Source organism: Triturus cristatus, chromosome 8, assembly GCF_964204655.1.
Source record: "Triturus cristatus chromosome 8, aTriCri1.1, whole genome shotgun sequence".
Lineage (NCBI taxonomy): Eukaryota > Metazoa > Chordata > Amphibia > Caudata > Salamandridae > Triturus > Triturus cristatus.
The window spans coordinates 1,686,802,681-1,686,822,259 of record NC_140591.1 but is presented as its reverse complement, the minus strand read 5'-3'; the positions used below and the strand labels follow the sequence as shown (position 1 = coordinate 1,686,822,259).

The 19,579-nt window shown below is 52.4% G+C and overlaps 1 protein-coding gene across 4 annotated transcripts in view; it reads right to left on the bottom strand.

Moving 5' to 3' along the window:
- The window catches only part of LOC146808607 (NACHT, LRR and PYD domains-containing protein 3-like), an 800,827-nt gene that overhangs the window by 335,957 nt on the left and 445,291 nt on the right, over window positions 1–19,579 (bottom strand). For 3 of the 4 annotated variants that reach the window (XM_085623632.1, XM_085623634.1, XM_085623633.1), the window contains exons 9-10: window positions 18,448–18,621; window positions 9,363–9,536 (exon numbers count right to left, since the gene is read on the bottom strand). In XM_085623632.1, coding sequence (XP_085479758.1) covers window positions 9,363–9,536; window positions 18,448–18,621 — 348 coding nt within the window. The remainder of the gene's footprint in view (window positions 1–9,362; window positions 9,537–18,447; window positions 18,622–19,579) is intronic. The other variant, XM_085623635.1, reaches the window with a different exon arrangement.

Below are 19,579 nucleotides of genomic sequence, written 5' to 3'. Positions count from 1 at the left end.
CACCAAGAACCTCGACAGCGCTGCTGTCTAAGCATACTGTGAACCTCAGCAGCGCTACTGTCTAAGCACACCATGAACCTCAGCAGTGCTGCTGTCCAAGAACACCCTGAATCTCAGCAGCTCTACTATGTAAGCACACCCTGAATCTCAGCAGTGCTGCTGTCTAAGCCTACTGTGAACCACTTTCTGCAGCCTGCTCCCCCTTTTATCTCACAGATGATCCTCTCCGCAGCCAGCTCTACCTTTCATGTTACAGTTGCCCCACTCTGAAGACTGCTCTACCTTTCATTTTACAGCTGCCCCTCTGTGCAGCCTGCTCTACCCTTCATTCATCTTACAGCTGCCCCTCTCCACAGCCTGCTCTTCCTTTCATCTTACAGCTGCCCCTCTGTGCAGCCTGTTCTGACTTTCAAATTACATCTGCCCCTCTCTACAGCCTGTGCTACCTTCCATCTTACAGTTGCCCCTCTCTGCAGCCTGCTCTACCCTTCATTTTACAACTGCCGCTCTCTGCAGCCTGCTCTGTCTTTCATCTTACAGCTGCCTTCTCTGTAGCCTGCTCTACCTTTCATTTTACAGCTGCCTTCTCTGTAGCCTGCTCTACCTTTCATATTACATCTGCCTCTCTCTACAGCCAGCTCTGCCTTTCATCTTACAGCTGCCTTCTCTGTAGCCTGCTCTATCTTTCATCTTACAGCTGCCCTTTTCTGCAGCCTGCTCTACCTTTCATCTTACAGTTGCCCCACTGTGCAGCCTGCTCCAACCTTCATTTTACAGCTGCCCCTCTCTGCATCCTGCTCTTCCTTTCAACTTACAGCTGTCCCACTGTGCAGACTGCTCTAACTTTCATCTTACAGATGCCCCTTTCTGCAGCCTGCGCTACTTTTCATCTTACAGCTGCCCCACTGTGCAGCCTGCTCTGTCTTTCATCTTACAGCTGCTTTCTCTGTAGCCTGCTCTACCTTTCATCTTACAGCTGCCTTCTTTGTAGCCTGCTGTACCTTTCATCTTACAGTTGCCCCTCTGTGCAGCCTGCTCTACCTTTCATCTTACAGTTCCCCCTCTCTGCGGCCTGCGCTATCTTTCATCTTATAGCTGCCCAACTGTGCAGCCTGCTCTGCCTTTTATCTAACAGCTGCTTTCTCTGCTGCCTGCTCTACTTTTCATCTTACAGTTGCCTTCTCTATAGCCTGCTCTACCTTTCAACTTACAGTTGCCCCTCTCTGCAGCCTGCTCTACCTTTCATCTTACAGTTGCCCCTCTCTGCAGCCCGCTCTACCTTTCATCTTAGAGCTGCCCCACTGTACAGCCCACTCTACCTTTCATCTTACAGTTGCCCCTCTCTGCAGCCCGCTCTACCTTTCATTTTACAGCTGGTGCTCTCCGCAGCCTGCTCTACCTTTCATCTTACAGCTGCCCCTCTCTACAGTCTGCTTGTTAGACCCGGCCCTCGTAACATAGCCAGACCTGACCCCTGCACCTCACACCAGCCCCCGAGCCCACGGCCTAGCCGACCCTTCCCACCAGAACACACACACCCGACCCGGACTTCCCCGTCCGTGGCCTTCCTCCTTACGGCCACACCGGGACCGCGTGCCCACTTCATGCACCAAGATGGCCGCCTGGCCCCAGCGCGACCCTGGCCTAGAGGCGCCACTCCGGCTGGAGGACATCGCGCTCCCCTTGGGATGAGAAAGGGAGGAGCAGTTTCCATCACACCTCTGCGCTTCCCTGGGAAGGTGGGTTTCGATCGGCCCGCCGGCCTCCGCGAGGGCTGGCTCCACGCCTGCTGGGTGTCTGAGACTCCTCCCGACCCGGCCCTGAAAGGATCAAAGGACAATGGCAGGAAACCCCAACAAGCGACCCCCAGGTGACAAGACCCCTGCCTGCACAGACTCCGGACATCAAAGAGGAGTCGCCCTATAACAAGGGGTGCTCTGGGACTGTCCGGCAGATTCGCCTTGGAAACACCCGAGCCCTGCTGAGTGACTCGCGGCTCCCTGAAGATCGTAAGACCTCCGAACTTGTGCTTGAGCCCTGCTGAGTGACTCGCGGCTCCCTGAAGATCGTAAGACCTCCGAACTTGTGCTTGAGCCCTGCTGAGTGACTCGTGGCTCCCTGAAGATCGTAAGACCTCCGAACTTGTACCTGAGCCCTGCTGAGTGACTCGCGGCTCCCACAGATTCTCTTGGTCCCGCCGGAACCACGACGACAACGGTATCCCCCAGCTCGAGGATTGTGAGCTGTGCGCCGGGTACGCTCCTGCATCTGATCCATATCCCCAAAGACTGTCCCGCTACCTCCTACCCCCCTCCAAGACTCTGTGAGCCCGCGCTCCACTTGTATCTATTTGCCTTGCTGATCATAAAGATCCTACAACTCCGATCTGATAAAGATTTGTTCTTAAGAACTCCCGGTGTGGTGTCTCTTTGTCGTGTGGTGCCGAGTGTACGATCCTAGATACGAGATTTCTCCCCTGAGGAGTCTCCCGCCAGTGCCCGGCTACGATACCTCGAGGGTGGGTCTCAGGACAGTCAGGGCCCCCTCCGGGCCCCTCTGAGGTCGCCTTCTAACATTGGTGGCAAACGACGGGATTCGGGCCCATAATCTAGAGATCGTACCGTGAACGGCTGACGCACTACCGACAAAGATGGCAGAAGGAAACGCCGTGGTTCTCACAGACAACGACACACGTACCGTGTTGCAGGTGGAACAGCTGGAAGAGTACTCACACAAAGAACTGAAGCAATTCTGTAAGGAACTCAAAATCGCTACCACTGGTCTCAACACCAAAGAAGATATGCAAAAGGCACTGAAAGCTTGGGTGGATTCTGGAGCCTCCCGCCCAGAAAGAGCGGGGGAGCCCCACGACGAAGCTGGATCCTCCCAAGGAGAACGCAGCAGCAACCAGGTGCGAGGCTTCGTACCAGACGGGGGCCTATCCCCGGAGGAACTCGCAGACAGAGAAAGAAGTCGCCATCACGAACTCGAGTTAGCCAAACTCAAAATTGAGGGCGAGTTGAAATTAGCCGAGAAAAAGCTAGCGGTGGAACAGCTGCGAGTGCAGGGAGAACTAGAAGAGAAGAAACTCCAACGGGAACACGAAGGAAGGAGACTTCAACTGGAACATGAACGCAGCTTGAAGGAAATGGAGCTGAAAGCAAAAAGCGAAGAAGTGCGGCCCCCGGGGAACCGAGAGGCGGCCTCCCCGGCGGAGCAGAAGGTCCACATCCCCAAAGATGTGGTCAAAGAATATTACAAAAACGATGACATTCAACAGTGGTTCCGGGCCTACGAGGTCGCCATGACCTTCCATCGGGTCCCGCAGAAGGATTGGGGGGCCGGGTTGTGGGGACGATTCCTGAGCGAAGGGAGAGACACCCTGCTCGACCTACCAACCTCCATGCAGACCTCCTATGACCACATGAAAGCGGCCCTCCTCACAAGGTACGGCCTCACCCCGGAGATGTACCGCCAGCGGTTCCGGGACTGCAGGAAGATCCCGGGTACCACCTGGGTGGAGTATGTGAATTTCTTCAGCCGTGCATTCGATGGGTGGATCAAGGGCAGCAAGGTAACCACCCTGGAAGAACTAACAGACCTTATGTTGTGGGAACACCTGGCTGCGAACGGCTTTGTGGAACTGCGCCAGCATCTGCTCGACAGCAAGCTCACGGATCCGAGAAAGCTGGCCGTCGAGGCAGATCGATGGACCAACACCCGGGTCTCCCGGGGCCCTGTAGGAGAGTACCCCCGAGCCAGTCAGGGACTAACCCGCCAGAGAAGGGAGGGAAACCAGGGAAGGCAGAGAGAGTCCCAGTCTAGTCCCCCGAAGTCCCAACCTCCGCCTTTCCCGGCACCCCCACCAGCTGTATCCGGCCCCCCCCTGAGACGGGGGCACCGGGTGACCATCACTTGTTTCCGTTGTCAGAAGCCCGGGCATTACGCCAACGACCCTGAATGCCCCATGGCCCCAAACACCACCCAGGCAGCACCCCCCGCTAGACAGATAGCCAATGTAGCACTGGGGGAGGAGGTTGAGGAGACCGAAGAGTGGGAAACCGCAGCCATGGCCCTAGTATCCTTAGGAGATAGAGAAATGGTCCCTGGAAGCCTCCTGCCCTCCAACACGAAGAAATATGGGCAGCTCGTAACGATCAGGGGCCACCAAGTAGAAGCCCTCCGTGACACCGGGGCCAGCATCACCGGTGTCCTCAGTCATTTAGTCCACGAAGACCAGGTCCTCCCCAACGTCTTTTGCCCGGTCATTTCCGCCGACAACACGGAAAGCCTATGTAAGGTAGCCCTGGTGCCTTTTGAGTGGGGAGGGGTGGTCGGTAAACTGAGAGTCGCAGTGAGAACCTCCCAGCCAGTCGACTGTCTCCTGGGGAACGACCTGGAAAGTTCCCCCTGGAAACAAGTCGAGCGCAAGACCCACCTAGGGATGATGGGCCTCCCTGAGTGGGTGTGCGCCACCACTCGATCCATGGCGGCCCGACTGACCCCCCTGAGGGAAGTCGACGACGCCCCGTCCACGGAAGATAGGATGGTCCCTGCCGAGGGTCCCCACATCCCCCCACCAGAAGGGTCGGTCGCCAGTGACGAACCCCCGCCTTCCGACTCCGCCCAGGTCACCGAGTTAGGCGATCTGCCCGAATTGGCCCAGTGGCGCCACGAGGGGGGCCCCTCCCGAGAGGAGTTCTGCCGAGAGCAGGCTACCTGTCCTTCCCTGGTCGGGCCCCGGCAGCAGGCCTAGGCCCAGGCCGCAGGCGACCAGACTGGGACGCACCGGGTGTATTGGGAGAATGACCTTTTGTACAGCGAGCAGAAGTCGGTGGAGCTAGGGTCCGGCCGGGTGCTGGTGGTACCCCTACGCTTCCGAAACCTCCTCCTGGGCTTGGCCCACGACGTTCCCCTCGCAGGCCACTTGGGCCAGGACAAAACCTACAGTCGCCTCGTGACCCACTTCTACTGGCCCAGAATGAAAGCAGATGTAGAAGCCCACTGCAAGTCCTGTCCCACGTGCCAGGCCAGTGGGAAGAGCGGAGGAAAGCGCAAGGCTCCCCTCCAACCCTTCCCTGTCGTCAGTACCCCTTTTGAGCGGGTCGGGATCGACATCGTGGGGCCGCTGGACCCCCCAACTTCCCAAGGGCACCGTTTTATCCTCGTCCTGGTGGATCATGCCACCCGATACCCTGAAGCCATCCCCCTGCGCACCTTCACAGCCCCCGTGGTGGGCCGGGCATTGATGGGAATCTTCTCCCGCATGGGTTTTCCCCGCGAGGTCGTGAGCGATCGCGGTACCAACTTTATCTCCCGCTACATGAAGTCCTTATGGCAACAATGCGGGGTGTCCTATAAATTCACCACCCCGTACCACCCCCAAGGAAACGGCCTGGTAGAGCGGTTTAACCGGACTCTGAAGGGGATGATCGCGGGCTTGGAAGAGCCCCTCCGGCGTAAGTGGGACGTCCTGCTCCCCTGCCTCCTATTCGCCTACCGAGAAGTTCCCCAGAAATCCTTGGGGTTCAGCCCCTTTGAGTTACTCTACGGACACCCCGTCAGGGGGCCCCTCAGCCTGGTCAAGGAAGGGTGGGAGGCGGCGCCCCGAGGCCCCCCCCGAGATGTGTTCCGTTACGTCCTGACCCTCCGAAACCAGACTGGGAGGTTCCGAGAGATGGCCGAGGCCAACCTGGAGGCGCGCCAGGAGGAGATGAAGCGCTGGTACGACCAGAACGCCACTCTGGTCGAGTTTCAGCCGGGCCAGCAGGTATGGGTCATGGCCCCCGTGAAACCCTGCGCCCTCCAGGATAAATGGACCGGGCCCTTCAAAGTGGTTGAGCGGAAGAGCCAGGTCACGTACTTGGTGGACGTCCAGTCACCCCGGGACCCCCTCCCGGTCCTCCACGTGAACCGCCTCAAGCCCCACTTTGTGCGGACGGAGCTGAGCCTCCTACTGGCCACTGATGACGGGTCCGAGGAGGAGTCGGATCCTCTCCCTGATCTCCTGTGCACCAAAGAGAAGGACGGCTCCGTAGAGGGAGTGAACCTCTCCCCATCCCTCACTCCCCAGCAACGTGAGGATTGCCGCCAGCTCCCAGGGCAGTTTTCTGACCTCTTCTCCCTGGTCCCCAAAGTCACCGACTGGTGTTTCCATGACGTGGATACCGGGGACAGCCCAGCGGTGAGACACCGAGCCTACCGAGTCCCTGATCGGGTCCGGTCCTGTATTCAAGCCGAGGTCTCGAAAATGTTGACCCTAGGAGTGATCGAACCCTCAGACAGCCTCTGGGCCAGCCCCGTGGTTCTGGTCCCGAAAGCAGCTGCCCCCGGTGTCGCCCCAGAACTCCGCTTCTGCGTGGACTACCGGGGACTCAATGAAGTCACCCGAGCCGATGCCCACCCCATTCCCCGAGCCGACGAGCTCATTGACCGGCTCGGGGCTGCTCGGTTCCTCAGCACCTTCGATCTCACCTGCGGCTACTGGCAAATTGCGCTCACAGAAGGAGCCAAGGAGCGGTCCGCCTTCTCCACCCCGGATGGGCACTATCGCTTTCGCGTGATGCCCTTCGGGATGAAAAATGCCCCGGCCACCTTCCAGCGACTGGTAAATAGAGTCCTGGCCGGGCTGGAAAAATTCAGTGCTGCATATCTCGACGATATCGCAGTTTTTAGCTCTGAGTGGAGTGAGCACCTCCGGCACCTCCGGAGGGTGCTGACCGCCCTGCACCAGGCAGGCCTCACCGTGAAAGCCAGCAAGTGCCAGATTGGGCAAGGTTCAGTAACCTACCTGGGGCACCAGGTCGGAAGCGGGCAGGTCGCCCCTCTACAGCCCAAAATCGACGCCATCCTAGCCTGGGAACCCCCCACGACCCAAACGGAGGTCCGAGCCTTTCTGGGCCTCACGGGCTACTACCGGAGATTCATCCGGAATTACGGCAGCCTGGTCGGTTCCCTCACGGGACTCACGTCCAAGAAACAGCCCAAGAAGGTGCAGTGGTCCCCTGCCTGCCAAGAGGCATTCGATGCCCTGAAAGCGGCCATGTGCACTGCCCCCGTCCTCCAGGCCCCCGACTACTCCAAGGAGTTTGTGGTACAAACTGATGCCTCCGAGCATGGCATCGGGGCAGTCCTCTCCCAGGTGAATGACCAAGGCCTAGACCAGCCCGTAGCCTTCCTCAGCCGAAGGCTGTTGCCCAGGGAACAGAGATGGAGCACCATCGAGCGTGAGGCGTTCGCCGTAGTCTGGGCCCTCAAGAAGTTACGCCCTTACCTGTTCGGCACCCATTTCAAGGTCCAAACCGACCATCGCCCCTTGCGATGGCTCATGCAGATGCGAGGAGAAAACCCCAAGCTACTGCGATGGTCAATCTCCCTCCAGGGGATGGATTTCACCGTGGAACATCGCCCTGGTACGGACCACGCCAACGCCGATGGCCTCTCCCGGTTCTTCCGCCTCAGCGAAGAGAACCCCCAAGAGGATGGGTAGTTCTCTCCGGCTTTCAGCTGGGGGGGACGCGTGTTAGACCCGGCCCTCGTAACATAGCCAGACCTGACCCCTGCACCTCACACCAGCCCCCGAGCCCAGGGCCTAGCCGACCCTTCCCACCAGAACACACACACCCGACCCGGACTTCCCCGTCCGTGGCCTTCCTCCTTTCGGCCACACCGGGCCCGCGTGCCCACTTCATGCACCAAGATGGCCGCCCGGCCCCAGCGCGACCCTGGCCTAGAGGCGCCACTCCGGCTGGAGGACATCGCGCTCCCCTTGGGATGAGAAAGGGAGGAGCAGTTTCCATCACACCTCTGCGCTTCCCTGGGAAGGTGGGTTTCGATCAGCCCGCCGGCCTCCCCGAGGGCTGGCTCCACGCCTGCTGGGTGTCTGGGACTCCTCCCGGCCCGGCCCTGAAAGGATCAAAGGACAATGGCAGGAAACCCCAACAAGCGACCCCCAGGTGACAAGACCCCTGCCTGCACAGACTCCGGACATCAAAGAGGAGTCGCCCTATAACAAGGGGTGCTCTGGGACTGTCCGGCAGATTCGCCTTGGAAACACCTGAGCCCTGCTGAGTGACTCGCGGCTCCCTGAAGATCGTAAGACCTCCGAACTTGTGCTTGAGCCCTGCTGAGTGACTCGCGGCTCCCTGAAGATCGTAAGACCTCCGAACTTGTGCTTGAGCCCTGCTGAGTGACTCGCGGCTCCCTGAAGATCGTAAGACCTCCGAACTTGTACCTGAGCCCTGCTGAGTGACTCGCGGCTCCCACAGATTCTCTTGGTCCCACCGGACCCCACGACGACAAGCGTATCCCCCAGCTCGAGGATTGTGAGCTGTGCGCCGGGTACGCTCCTGCATCTGATCCATATCCCCAAAGACTGTCCCGCTACCTCCTACCCCCCTCCAAGACTCTGTGAGCCCGCGCTCCACTTGTATCTATTTGCCTTGCTGATCATAAAGATCCTACAACTCCGATCTGATAAAGATTTGTTCTTAAGAACTCCCGGTGTGGTGTCTCTTTGTCGTGTGGTGCCGAGTGTACGATCCTAGATACGAGATTTCTCCCCTGAGGAGTCTCCCGCCAGTGCCCGGCTACGATACCTCGAGGGTGGGTCTCGGGACAGTCAGGGCCCCCTCCAGGCCCCTCTGAGGTCGCCTTCTAACACTGCTCCTCCTTTCATTTTACAGCTGCCCCTCTCTGTAGCCTGCTCTAGCTTTCATCTTACAGCTGGCCCTCTCGGCAGCCTGCTCTGCCTTTTATCTTACACCTGCCGCTTTCAGCAGCCTGCTCTACCTTTCATCTTACAGCGGCCCATCTCTGTAGCCTGCTCTACCTTTCATCTTACAGCTGCCTTCTTTGTAGCCTGCTCTACCTTTCATCTTACAGTTGCCCCTCTCTGTAGCCTGCTCTGCCTTTCATCTTACAGCTCCCTCCTGCAGAATGTGAAGAGGGCCTCGGAGCCCCCCATGTCTCACTGACATTCCTTGGCCTCGTATCCAGCAGTCAGTCTAGTAACAGCACGGAGACTGGTGGGGAAGGCGCTCTCACTGGAAGGGACAGACCTGCCCTCTGGGTAAGACCTATTCCATTTGAGCCCAAATACCTGAGAAACAGGCTTTAAAAAGTGCCCCTCTGCACCATGACAGGGGTTTCTTTCATGACCATGGATTGGGGCTTGGGTACCCCCACTTCACAAACCTGACTTAATTCACAAATGTTATTAATGGGTGCCTTTCTCACAACATTAACAGAAAAGAGGCAATCATGTAAACATTTCAAGGCATTTTTAAGATAAATGTGTGAGCCCCACCTACGATGTATATTTGAGAAATCAATGACGTGATACGACCTGCACAGCTCTCTACCTCAGTGTCTGTAGTTTGCAACCGGGAGGTTTTAGGCCTTCACACAACTTCTTCACTCCAGTGTCTCTCAGATCATTATTGTAGTTCAGGTTGAGCTCTGTGAGAGATGTGTTTGTTTCCAGGACAGAGGAGAGGTCTTTGCAGCATGAACCGGTGAGGGAGCAGTGACCCAACCTGCAGGACAGAAAAGATATGGAGAGGAGTAAAGCAGAGCACAGACAGGGGCGTCACAACTTCAGTTTTATCTTCATTTCCTTCCCGTCCTTGACTTACTCCCCTCTAGTGACACATCCGACCTTACACATCCGACCACGCACTGGTTATATAGGAATCTCCTGGGGGGAGTTCTCAGACTGGCAGAGGCGGGGCTAAATGTACATAAATGGATAAATATGTTGTTTATGCTGGAGACCCTCTGCTGTGGTGTAAATGGTAAAGTCACAAATTCAGCACTTGTTGCGGTGACCTGCCTATTAATACACTGCTTGTTATGTAGCATAAACGGGCTTCTGATAAGAAATCTTCACCCATTGGTCTGTTAAAACCTTGTTCACACTTTGCTTTCGCCCCCCCACAGACTTCAGCAGGGAAAGTCAAAGGCCTGTGCACATTGTTCACATCCGCCTAAAAGTAGTTCCTTGATCTTCAGTGACACACCGGATTTAAAATGTGTTATTTATTTTTATATTAATTTTAAAGACTGGTTATTTTTTTTTTCTGGGCCATGGCTGATGATTTATTTTAAAGTTAAAAAGTGTTTAAATGACATTTCAGCTGATCTTTCTTGGAGTGCTTGGTTAGATGGGGATGTAATCTTGTCTCATTCTCCAATAATAATAAAATTCATGACATAAATTAAATGGTTATGTGACGTTACAGCGCATGCCATAGATGCATGCGTTGTAACGGTTGCGGTGTAAACGCTGTTTCCCAAAATAAATGCTTGCTATTTAAAAAACATCATTAGTGAAACAGCTACATTTCTGAATGATTTTAAAAAAAAAAATTGTAATGCCAAATTATGGCACACAAAAAACAATATACCATTGCAATGTCAGCCGAGGCCTGACCTATTGACCCTGCCTGTGCCTTTTCCTTTTCTTTTAAGCACTGCATGGGAGGGCAAATAATTCAAATCATTCCTATTTTTGATGAGGGCCCAGGTCTAGTCCTGATACATTAAACTCCAAGCATGATATGACGCTGTACCAGGACTTGGTTGAGTTGTCCTTCTTCTATGTTTATCTTTGTAGCCTCATGATGAAAGGAGCCATTGGCAGTCGTGCTTATTCCTCTTTGAAGGAATCACCGAGAGTGATCATAGGTCACGTAACTAGAGAATTTACAATGATGCCTTCTGTCCTATCTGCTAATCTCAGCAGCTCTGCTGTCTCGAAGCACACCGTGATCCTCAGCAGCTCTGCTGTCTAAGCACACTGTGAATCTAAGCAGCTCAGCAGTCTCAGCACACAGTAAACCTCAGCAGCTCTGCTGTCTAAGCACACCATGAACCTCAGCAGGTGAGCTGTCTAAGCACACCATAAACCTCAGCAGCTCTGCTGTCTAAGCACACTGTGAACCTCAGCAGCTCTGCTGTTTAAGCACACCATGAACCTCAGCAGCTCTGCTGTCTAAGCACACCGTGAACCTCAGGAGCTCTGCTGTCTAAGCATACTGTGAACCTCAGCAGCAGTGCTATCTAAGCACACCGTAATCCTCAGCAGCTCTGCTGTCTAAGCACACAGTTTATCTAAGCAGCCCTGCAGTCTAAGCACACCATAAACCTCAGCAGCTCTGCTGTCTAAGCACACCGTGAACCTCAGCAGCTCTGCTGCCTAAGCACACCATAAACCTGAGCAGCTCTGCTGTCTAAGCACACAGTGAACCTCAGCACCTCTGCTGTCTAAGCACACCGTGAACCTCAGCAGCTCTGCTGTCTAAGCACACCATAAACCTCAGCAGCTCTGCTGTCTAAGCACACAGTGAACCTCAGCAGCTCTGCTGTCTAAGCACACTGTGAACCTCAGCAGCTATGCTATCTAAGCACACCATGAACCTCAGCAGCTCTGCTGTCTAAGCACACCATAAACCTCAGCAGCTCTGCTGTCTAAGCATACTGTGAACCTCAGCAGCGATACTGTCTAAGCACACCATGAACCTCAGCAACACTGCTATCTAAGCACATTGTGAACATCAGCAGTTCTGCTGTCTAAGCATACCATGAACCTCAGCAGCTCTGCTGTCTAATCACACCGTGAGCCTCAGCAGCGGTGCTGTCTCAGCAGACCTTGAATCTCAGCAGCACTGCTATCTAAGCACAACCTGAATTTAAGCATCTCTGCTGGTTAGGTACACCATGAATCTCAGCAGCTCTGCTGGTTAGGCACACCATGAACGTCAGCAGCTTTTCTGGTTAGGCACACCAGGAACGTCAGCAGCTCTGATGTTCTAAACACACCGGGAACCTCAGCAGTTCTGCTGTCTAAGCACACCATGAACCTCAGCAGCTCTGCAGTCTAAGTACACCGTGAACCTCAGCAGCTCTGCAGTCTAAGCACACCGCGAACCTCAGCAACACTCCTATCTAAGCACATTGTGAACATCAGCAGTTCTGCTGTTTAAGCATACCATGAACCTCAGCAGCTCTGCTGTCTAATCACACCGTGAGCCTCAGCAGCGGTTCTGTCTCAGCAGACCTTGAATCTCAGCAGCACTGCTATCTAAGCACAACCTGAATTTAAGCAGCTCTGCTGGTTAGGTACACCATGAATCTCAGCAACTCTGCTGGTTAGGCACACCATGAACGTCAGCAGCTTTTCTGGTTAGGCACACCAGGAGCGTCAGCAGCTCTGATGTTCTAAGCACACTGTGAACCTCAGCAGCGCTGCTGTCTAAACACACCGGGAACCTCAGCAGCTCTGCTGTCTAAGCACACCATGAACTTCAGCAGCTCTGCTGGTTAGGCACACCATAGTCCTCAGCAGCGCTGCTGTCTAAGCACACCGTGAACCTCAGCAGCTCTGCAGTCTAAGCACACCATGAACCTCAGCAGCTCTGCTGCCTAAGCACACAGTGAACCTCAGCAGCTATGCAGTCTAAGCACACCATGAACCTCAGAGGCTCTGCAATCTAAGCACACCATGAACCTCAGCAGCTCTGCAGTCTAAGTACACCGTGAACCTCAGCAGCTCTGCAGTCTAAGCACACCGTGAACCTCAGCAGCTCTGCAGTCTAAGCACACCGTGAATCTCAGCAGCACTGCTGTCTAAGCACACCATGAACCTCAGCAGTTCTGCTGTCTTAGCACACTGTGAACCTTAGCAGTGCTGCTGTCAAAGCACTCTGTGAACCTCAGCAGCTCTGCTGTCTAAGCACACCGTGAACCACAGCAGCTCTGAAGTCTAAGCACACAGTGAACCTCAGCAGCTCTGCTGTTCTGCTGCCTAAGCACACCATGGACCTCAGCAGCACTGTAGTCTAAGACCACAACAAACCTCAGCAGCTCTGCTGTCTAAGCACACTTTGAACCTCAGCAGCTGTGCTGTCTAAGCACATTGTGAACCTCAGCAGCTCTATAGTCTAAGCACACCATGAACCTCAGCAGCTCTGCTGTCTAAGCACACCGTGAACCGAGCAGCTCTGCTGTCTAAACACACCATGAACTTCAGCAGCTCTGCTTTCTATGAACACCGTGAATCTTAGCAGTGCCGCTTTCTATGCACAGCGTGAATATCAGCAGCACTGCTTTCTATGCACACCGTGAATCTAAGCTGCGCTGCTGTCCAAGCACACCATGAACCTCAGCAGCTCTGCTGTCTAAGGTCACCATTAACTTCAGCAGCTCTGCTGTCTAATCATACAGTGAACTTCAGCAGCTCTGCTATCTAAGCACACCGTGAACCTCAGCAGCTCTGCTGTCAAAGCATACCGTGAACCTCAGTAGCTTTGATGTCTAAGCACACCCTGAACCTCAGCAGCTCTGCTGTCTTAGCACACCGTGAATCTCAGCAGCTCTGCTGTCCAAGCACACCATGAACCTCAGCAGCTCTTCTGTCCAAGGACACCGTGAACCTCAGAAGCTCTGCTTTCTAAGCACACCATGAACCTCAGCAGCTCTGCTGTCCAAGCACACAATAAACCTCAGCAGCACTGCAGTTTAAACACACCATGAACCTCAGCAGCTCTGCTGTCTAAGAACACCATGAACCTCAGCAGCTGTGCTGTCTAAGTACACCATGAACCTCAGCAGCTCTGCTAAGTACACCATGAACCTCCGCAGCGCTGCTTTCTAAGCACACCATGAATCTAAGCATTGCTGCTATCCAAGCACACCGTGAACCTCAGCAGTGCTGCTTTCTATGAACACCGTGAATCTCAGCAGCGCTGCTTTCTATGCACACCGTGAATCTCAGCAGCTCTGCTGTCCAAGGACACCGTGACCCACAGCACCGCTGCTTTCTAAGCACACCGTGAATCTAAGCTGCACTGCTGTCCGAGCACACCGTGAACCTCAGCAGCTCTGCTTTCTATGCACATGGTGAATCTCAGCAGCGCTGATTTCTATGCACACCGTGAATCTAAGCAGCTCTGCTTTCTATGCACACCGTGAATCTAAGCAGCTCTGCTATCTAAGCACACCATGAATCTCAGTAGCACTGCTGTCGGATGTATGACGTTATAACGCATACTTTTACAACGCATGCACTTACAACGCAATTTTTACAACGCAACATCCACTACAACGCATTCCATTACATCCATTGACACTACAACGCATTTTTTAAAACTACCTTTACAACGCATTCCATTACATCGCATACTACCTTTACAACGCATACCATTACAACGCATAATATTACATTGCATTTAAGGTAAGTATTGGATAGTCTAGGGGTAAAAATTACTATTCTAACTCCAGGGGGTGCAACAGTAGGGTAAGTGTTGGATAGTATAGGGGTAAAAATTACTATTCTAACTCCAGGGGGTGCAGCAGTAGGGTAAGTGTTGGATAGTATAGGGGTAAAAATTACTATTCTAACTCCAGGGGGTGCAACAGTAGGGTAAGTGTTGGATAGTATAGGGGTAAAAATTACTATTCTAACTCCAGGGAGTGCAACAGTAGGGTAAGTGTTGGATAGTATAGGGGTAAAAATTACTATTCTAACTCCAGGGGGTGCAACAGTAGGGTAAGTGTTGGATAGTATAGGGGTAAAAATTACTATTCTAACTCCAGGGGGTGCAACAGTAGGGTAAGTGTTGGATAGTATAGGGGTAAAAATTACTATTCTAACTCCAGGGGGTGCAACAGTAGGGTAAGTGTTGGATAGTATAGGGGTAAAAATTACTATTCTAACTCCAGGGGGTGCAACAGTAGGGTAAGTGTTGGATAGTATAGGGGTAAAAATTACTATTCTAACTCCAGGGGGTGCAACAGTAGGGTAAGTGTTGGATAGTGTAGTGTAATATTATGCGTTGTAATGGTATGCGTTGTAAAGGTAGTATGCGATGTAATGGAATGCGTTGTAAAGGTAGTATGCGATGTAATGGAATGCGTTGTAAAGGTTGGGCCCGATTCACAGAACTAACTTAAGACAAAATCCTAAACTTACTACTTTTGGTATTCACAGAAGCTAGGATTTTGTCTTAAGTTTGTCTTAAGACAAACTTAAGACAAACTTAAGACAGACTTAAGACAAACTTAAGACACACTTAAGACAGACTTAAGACAAACTTAAGACAAACTTAAGACAGACTTAAGACAAACTTAAGACAGACTTAAGACAGACTTAAGACAAACTTAAGACAAAATCCTAACTTCTGTGAATACCAAAAGTAGTAAGATTAGGATTTTGTCTTAAATTAGTTCTGTGAATCGGCCCCGTAGTTTTTAAAAATACGTTGTAGTGTCATGCGATGTAATGGAATGCGTTGTAGTGGATGTTGCGTTGTAAAAATTGCGTTGTAAGTGTAGTGCGTTGTAAAAGTTGCGTTGGAAAGGTTGTTCCCCCTGCTGTCTAAGCACACCGTGAACCTCAGCAGCTCTGCTGTATAAGCACACCGTGAACCTCAGCAGCTCTGCTGTCTAAGCACACTGTGAACCTCAGCAGCTCTGCTGTCTAAGCACACTGTGAACCTCAGCAGCTCTGCTGTCTAAGCACACAGTGAACCACAGCATCACTGCAGTCTAAACACACCATGAACCTCAGCAGCTCCGCTGTCTAAGAACACCATGAACCTCAGCAGCTCTGCTGTCCAAGCACACAGTGAACCTCAGCAGCACTGCAGTTTAAACAAACCATGAACCTCAGCAGCTCTGCTGTCTAAGAACACCATGAACCTCAGCAGCTCTGCTGTCTAAGTACACCATGAACCTCAGCAGCTCTGCTAAGTACACCATGAACCTCCGCAGCGCTGATTTCTAAGCACACCATGAATCTAAGCATTGCTGCTATCCAAGCACACCGTGAACCTCAGCAGTGCTGCTTTCTATGAACACCGTGAATCTCAGCAGCCCTGCTTTCTATGCACACCGTGAATCTCAGCAGCTCTGCTGTCCAAGCACACCATGACCCACAGCGGCGCTGCTTTCTAAGCACACCATGAATCTAAGCTGCACAGCTGTCCAAGCACACCGTGAACCTCAGCAGCTCTGCTTTCTATGCACATGGTGAATCTCAGCAGCGCTGATTTCTATGCACACCGTGAATCTAAGCAGCTCTGCTTTCTATGCACACCGTGAATCTAAGCAGCTCTGCTTTCTAAGCACACCAAGAATCTCAGCAGCACTGCTGTCTAAGCACACCGTGAACCTCAGCAGCTCTGCTGTCTAAGCACACCGTGAACCTCAGCAGCTCTGCTGTCTAAGCACACTGTGAACCTCAGCAGCTCTGCTGTCTAAGCACACTGTGAACCTCAGCAGCTCGTCTGTCTAAGCACACAATGAACCTCAGCAGCACTGCAGTCTAAACACACCATGAACCTCAGCAGCTCTGCTGTCTAAGAACACCATGAACCTCAGCAGCTCTGCTGTCTAAGTACACTATGAACCTTAGCAGCTCTGCTGTCTAAGCACACCGTGAACTTCAGCAGCTCTGCTGTCTAAGAACACCATGAACCTCAGCAGTTCTGCTGTCTTAGCACACTATGAACCTTAGCAGTGCTGCTATCAAAGCACACTGTGAACCTCAGCAGCTCTGCTGTCTAAGCACACCGTGAACCTCAGCAGCTCCGAAGTCTAAGCACACCGTGATTCTCAGCAGCTCTGCTGTTCTGCTGTCTAAGGACACCATGAACCTCAGCAGCACTGTAGTCTAAGACCACAACGAACCTCAGCAGCTCTGCTGTCTAAGCACACCTTGAACCTCAGCAGCTCTGCTGTCTAAGCACACTGTGAACCTCAGCAGCTCGTCTGTCTAAGCACACAATGAACCTCAGCAGCACTGCAGTCTAAACACACCATGAACCTCAGCAGCTCTGCTGTTTAAGAACACCATGAACCTCAGCAGCTCTGCTGTCTAAGTACACTATGAACCTTAGCAGCTCTGCTGTCTAAGCACACCGTGAACTTCAGCAGCTCTGCTGTCTAAGAACACCATGAACCTCAGCAGTTCTGCTGTCTTAGCACACTATGAACCTTAGCAGTGCTGCTATCAAAGCACACTGTGAACCTCAGCAGCTCTGCTGTCTAAGCACACCGTGAACCTCAGCAGCTCCGAAGTCTAAGCACACCGTGATTCTCAGCAGCTCTGCTGTTCTGCTGTCTAAGGACACCATGAACCTCAGCAGCACTGTAGTCTAAGACCACAACGAACCTCAGCAGCTCTGCTGTCTAAGCACACCTTGAACCTCAGCAGCTGTGCTGTCTAAGCACACAGTGAACCTCAGCAGCTCTGCTGTCTAAGCACACTGTGAACCTCAACAGCTCTGCTGTCAAAGCACACTGTGAACCTTAGCAGCTCTGCTTTCTATGCACACCGTGAATCTCAGCAGCGCTGCTTTCTATGCACACCGTGAATCTCAGCAGCTCTGCTGTCCAAGCACACCGTGACCCACAGAAGCGCTGCTTTCTAAGCACACCGTGAATCTAAACTGCGCTGCTGTCCAAGCACACTGTGAACCTCAGCAGCTCTGCTTTCTACAGCTGCCTTCTCTGTAGCCTGCTGTATCTTTCATCTTACCGCTGCCCTTTTCTGCAGCCTGCTCTCCCTTTCATTTTACATTTGCCCCGCTCTTCCTCGCATTTTACAGCTGCCAATCTCCGCAGCCTGCTCTACCTTTCATCTTACAGCAGGCCCCTCTCTACAATCTGCTCCTCCTTTCATTTTACAGCTGCCCCTCTCTGCAGCCTGCTCTAGCTTTCATCTTACAGCTGGCCCTCTCTGCAGCCTGCTCTGACTTTTATCTTACACCTGCCGCTTTCAGCAGCCTGCTCTACCTTTCATCTTACAGCGGCCCTTCTCTGCAGCCTGCTCTACCTTTCATCTTACAGCTGCCTTCTTTGTAGCCTGCTCTGCCTATCATCTTACAGTTGCCCCTCTCTGCAGCCTGCTCTGCCTTTCATCTTACAGCTGCCCTTCTTTGCAGCCTGCTCTACCTTTCATCTTACAGCTGCCTTCTTTGTAGCCTGCTCTGCCTTTCATCTTACAGCTCCCTCCTGCAGAATGTGAAGAGGGCCTCAGAGTCCCCCATGTCTCACTGACATTCCTTTGCCTCGTATCCAGCAGCCGGTTTGGTAACAGCAGGGAGACTGGTGGGGTAGACGCCCTCCCTGGAAGGAACAGACCTGCCCTCTAGTTAAGACCTATTCCATTTTATCCCAAATACCGGAGAAACAGGCTTTAAAAAGTGCCCCTCTGCACCATGAGAGGGGCTTCTTTCATGACCATGGATTGGGGCTTGGGTACCCCCACTTCACAAACCTGACCTAATTCACAAATGTTATTAATGGGTGCCTTTCTCCCGACATTAACAGAAAAGAGGCAATAATGTAAACATTTCAAGGCATTTTTAAAATATATGTGTGAGCCCCACCTACGATGTATATTTTTTAAATCAATGACGTGATACGACCTGCACAGCTCTGTACCTCAGTGTCTGTAGTTTGCAACCGGGATGTTTTAGGCCTTCACACAACTTCTTCACTCCAGTGTCTCTCAGATCATTATTGTAGTTCAGGTCGAGCTCTGTGAGAGATGTGTTTGTTTCCAGGACAGAGGAGAGGTCTTCGCAGCATGAATTGGTGAGGGAGCAGCCTTCCAACCTGTAGGAGAGAAGAGATATGGAGAGGAGTAAAGCAGAGCACAGACAGGGGCGTCACAACTTCAGTTTTATCTTCATTTTCTTCCCATCCTTGACTTACTCCCCTCTAGTGACACATCCGACCTTACACATCCGACCACGCACTGGTTATATAGGAGTCTCCTGGGGGGAGTTCTCAGACTGGCAGAGGCGGGGCAAAATGTACATAAATAGATAAATATGTTGTTTATGCTGGAGACCCTCTGCTGTGGTGTAAATGGTAAAGTCACAAATTCAGCACTTGTTGCGGTGACCTGCCTATTAATTCGCTGCTTGATATGTAGAACAGACGGGCTTCTGATAAGAAATCTTCACCCATTGGTCTGTTAAAACGTCGTTCACACTTTGCTTCCGCCCCCACAGACTTCAGCAGGGAAACTCAAAGGCCTGTGCACATTGTTCACATCCACCTAAAAGTAGTTCATTGATCTTCAGTGACACACCGGATTTAAAATGTGTTATTTATTTTTATATTAATTTTAAAGACTGGTTATTTTTTTTTTCATGGGCAATGGTTGATGATTTATTTTAAAGTTAAAAAGTGTTTAAATGACACTGCAGCTGATTTTTCTTGGAGTGCTTGGTTAGATGGTGATGTAATCTTGTCTCATTCACCAATAATAATAACATTCATGAAAAAAATTAAACCGTTATTGTGAGAACAAATCAACATTTCACAACAAGCACAAATATGGCTGGGGCCCTAGGGGCGTACCAGACCATATACTAAAAAAGAGATTTAGGAATAACGACTTGCGAGGGGACAAGGCCTAGGGACTTCAGAAGCGCTGGGGCCTCACTAAACCACCAAGGCAGGTAAGTAAAGGACCCACCGGAGACGCATGCAGTGTGAGAACACAGCCGCGGATCCCTATTGACTTCAATGGAGCAAGTCGCGATTGGAAATTAAAAGTTTAAGG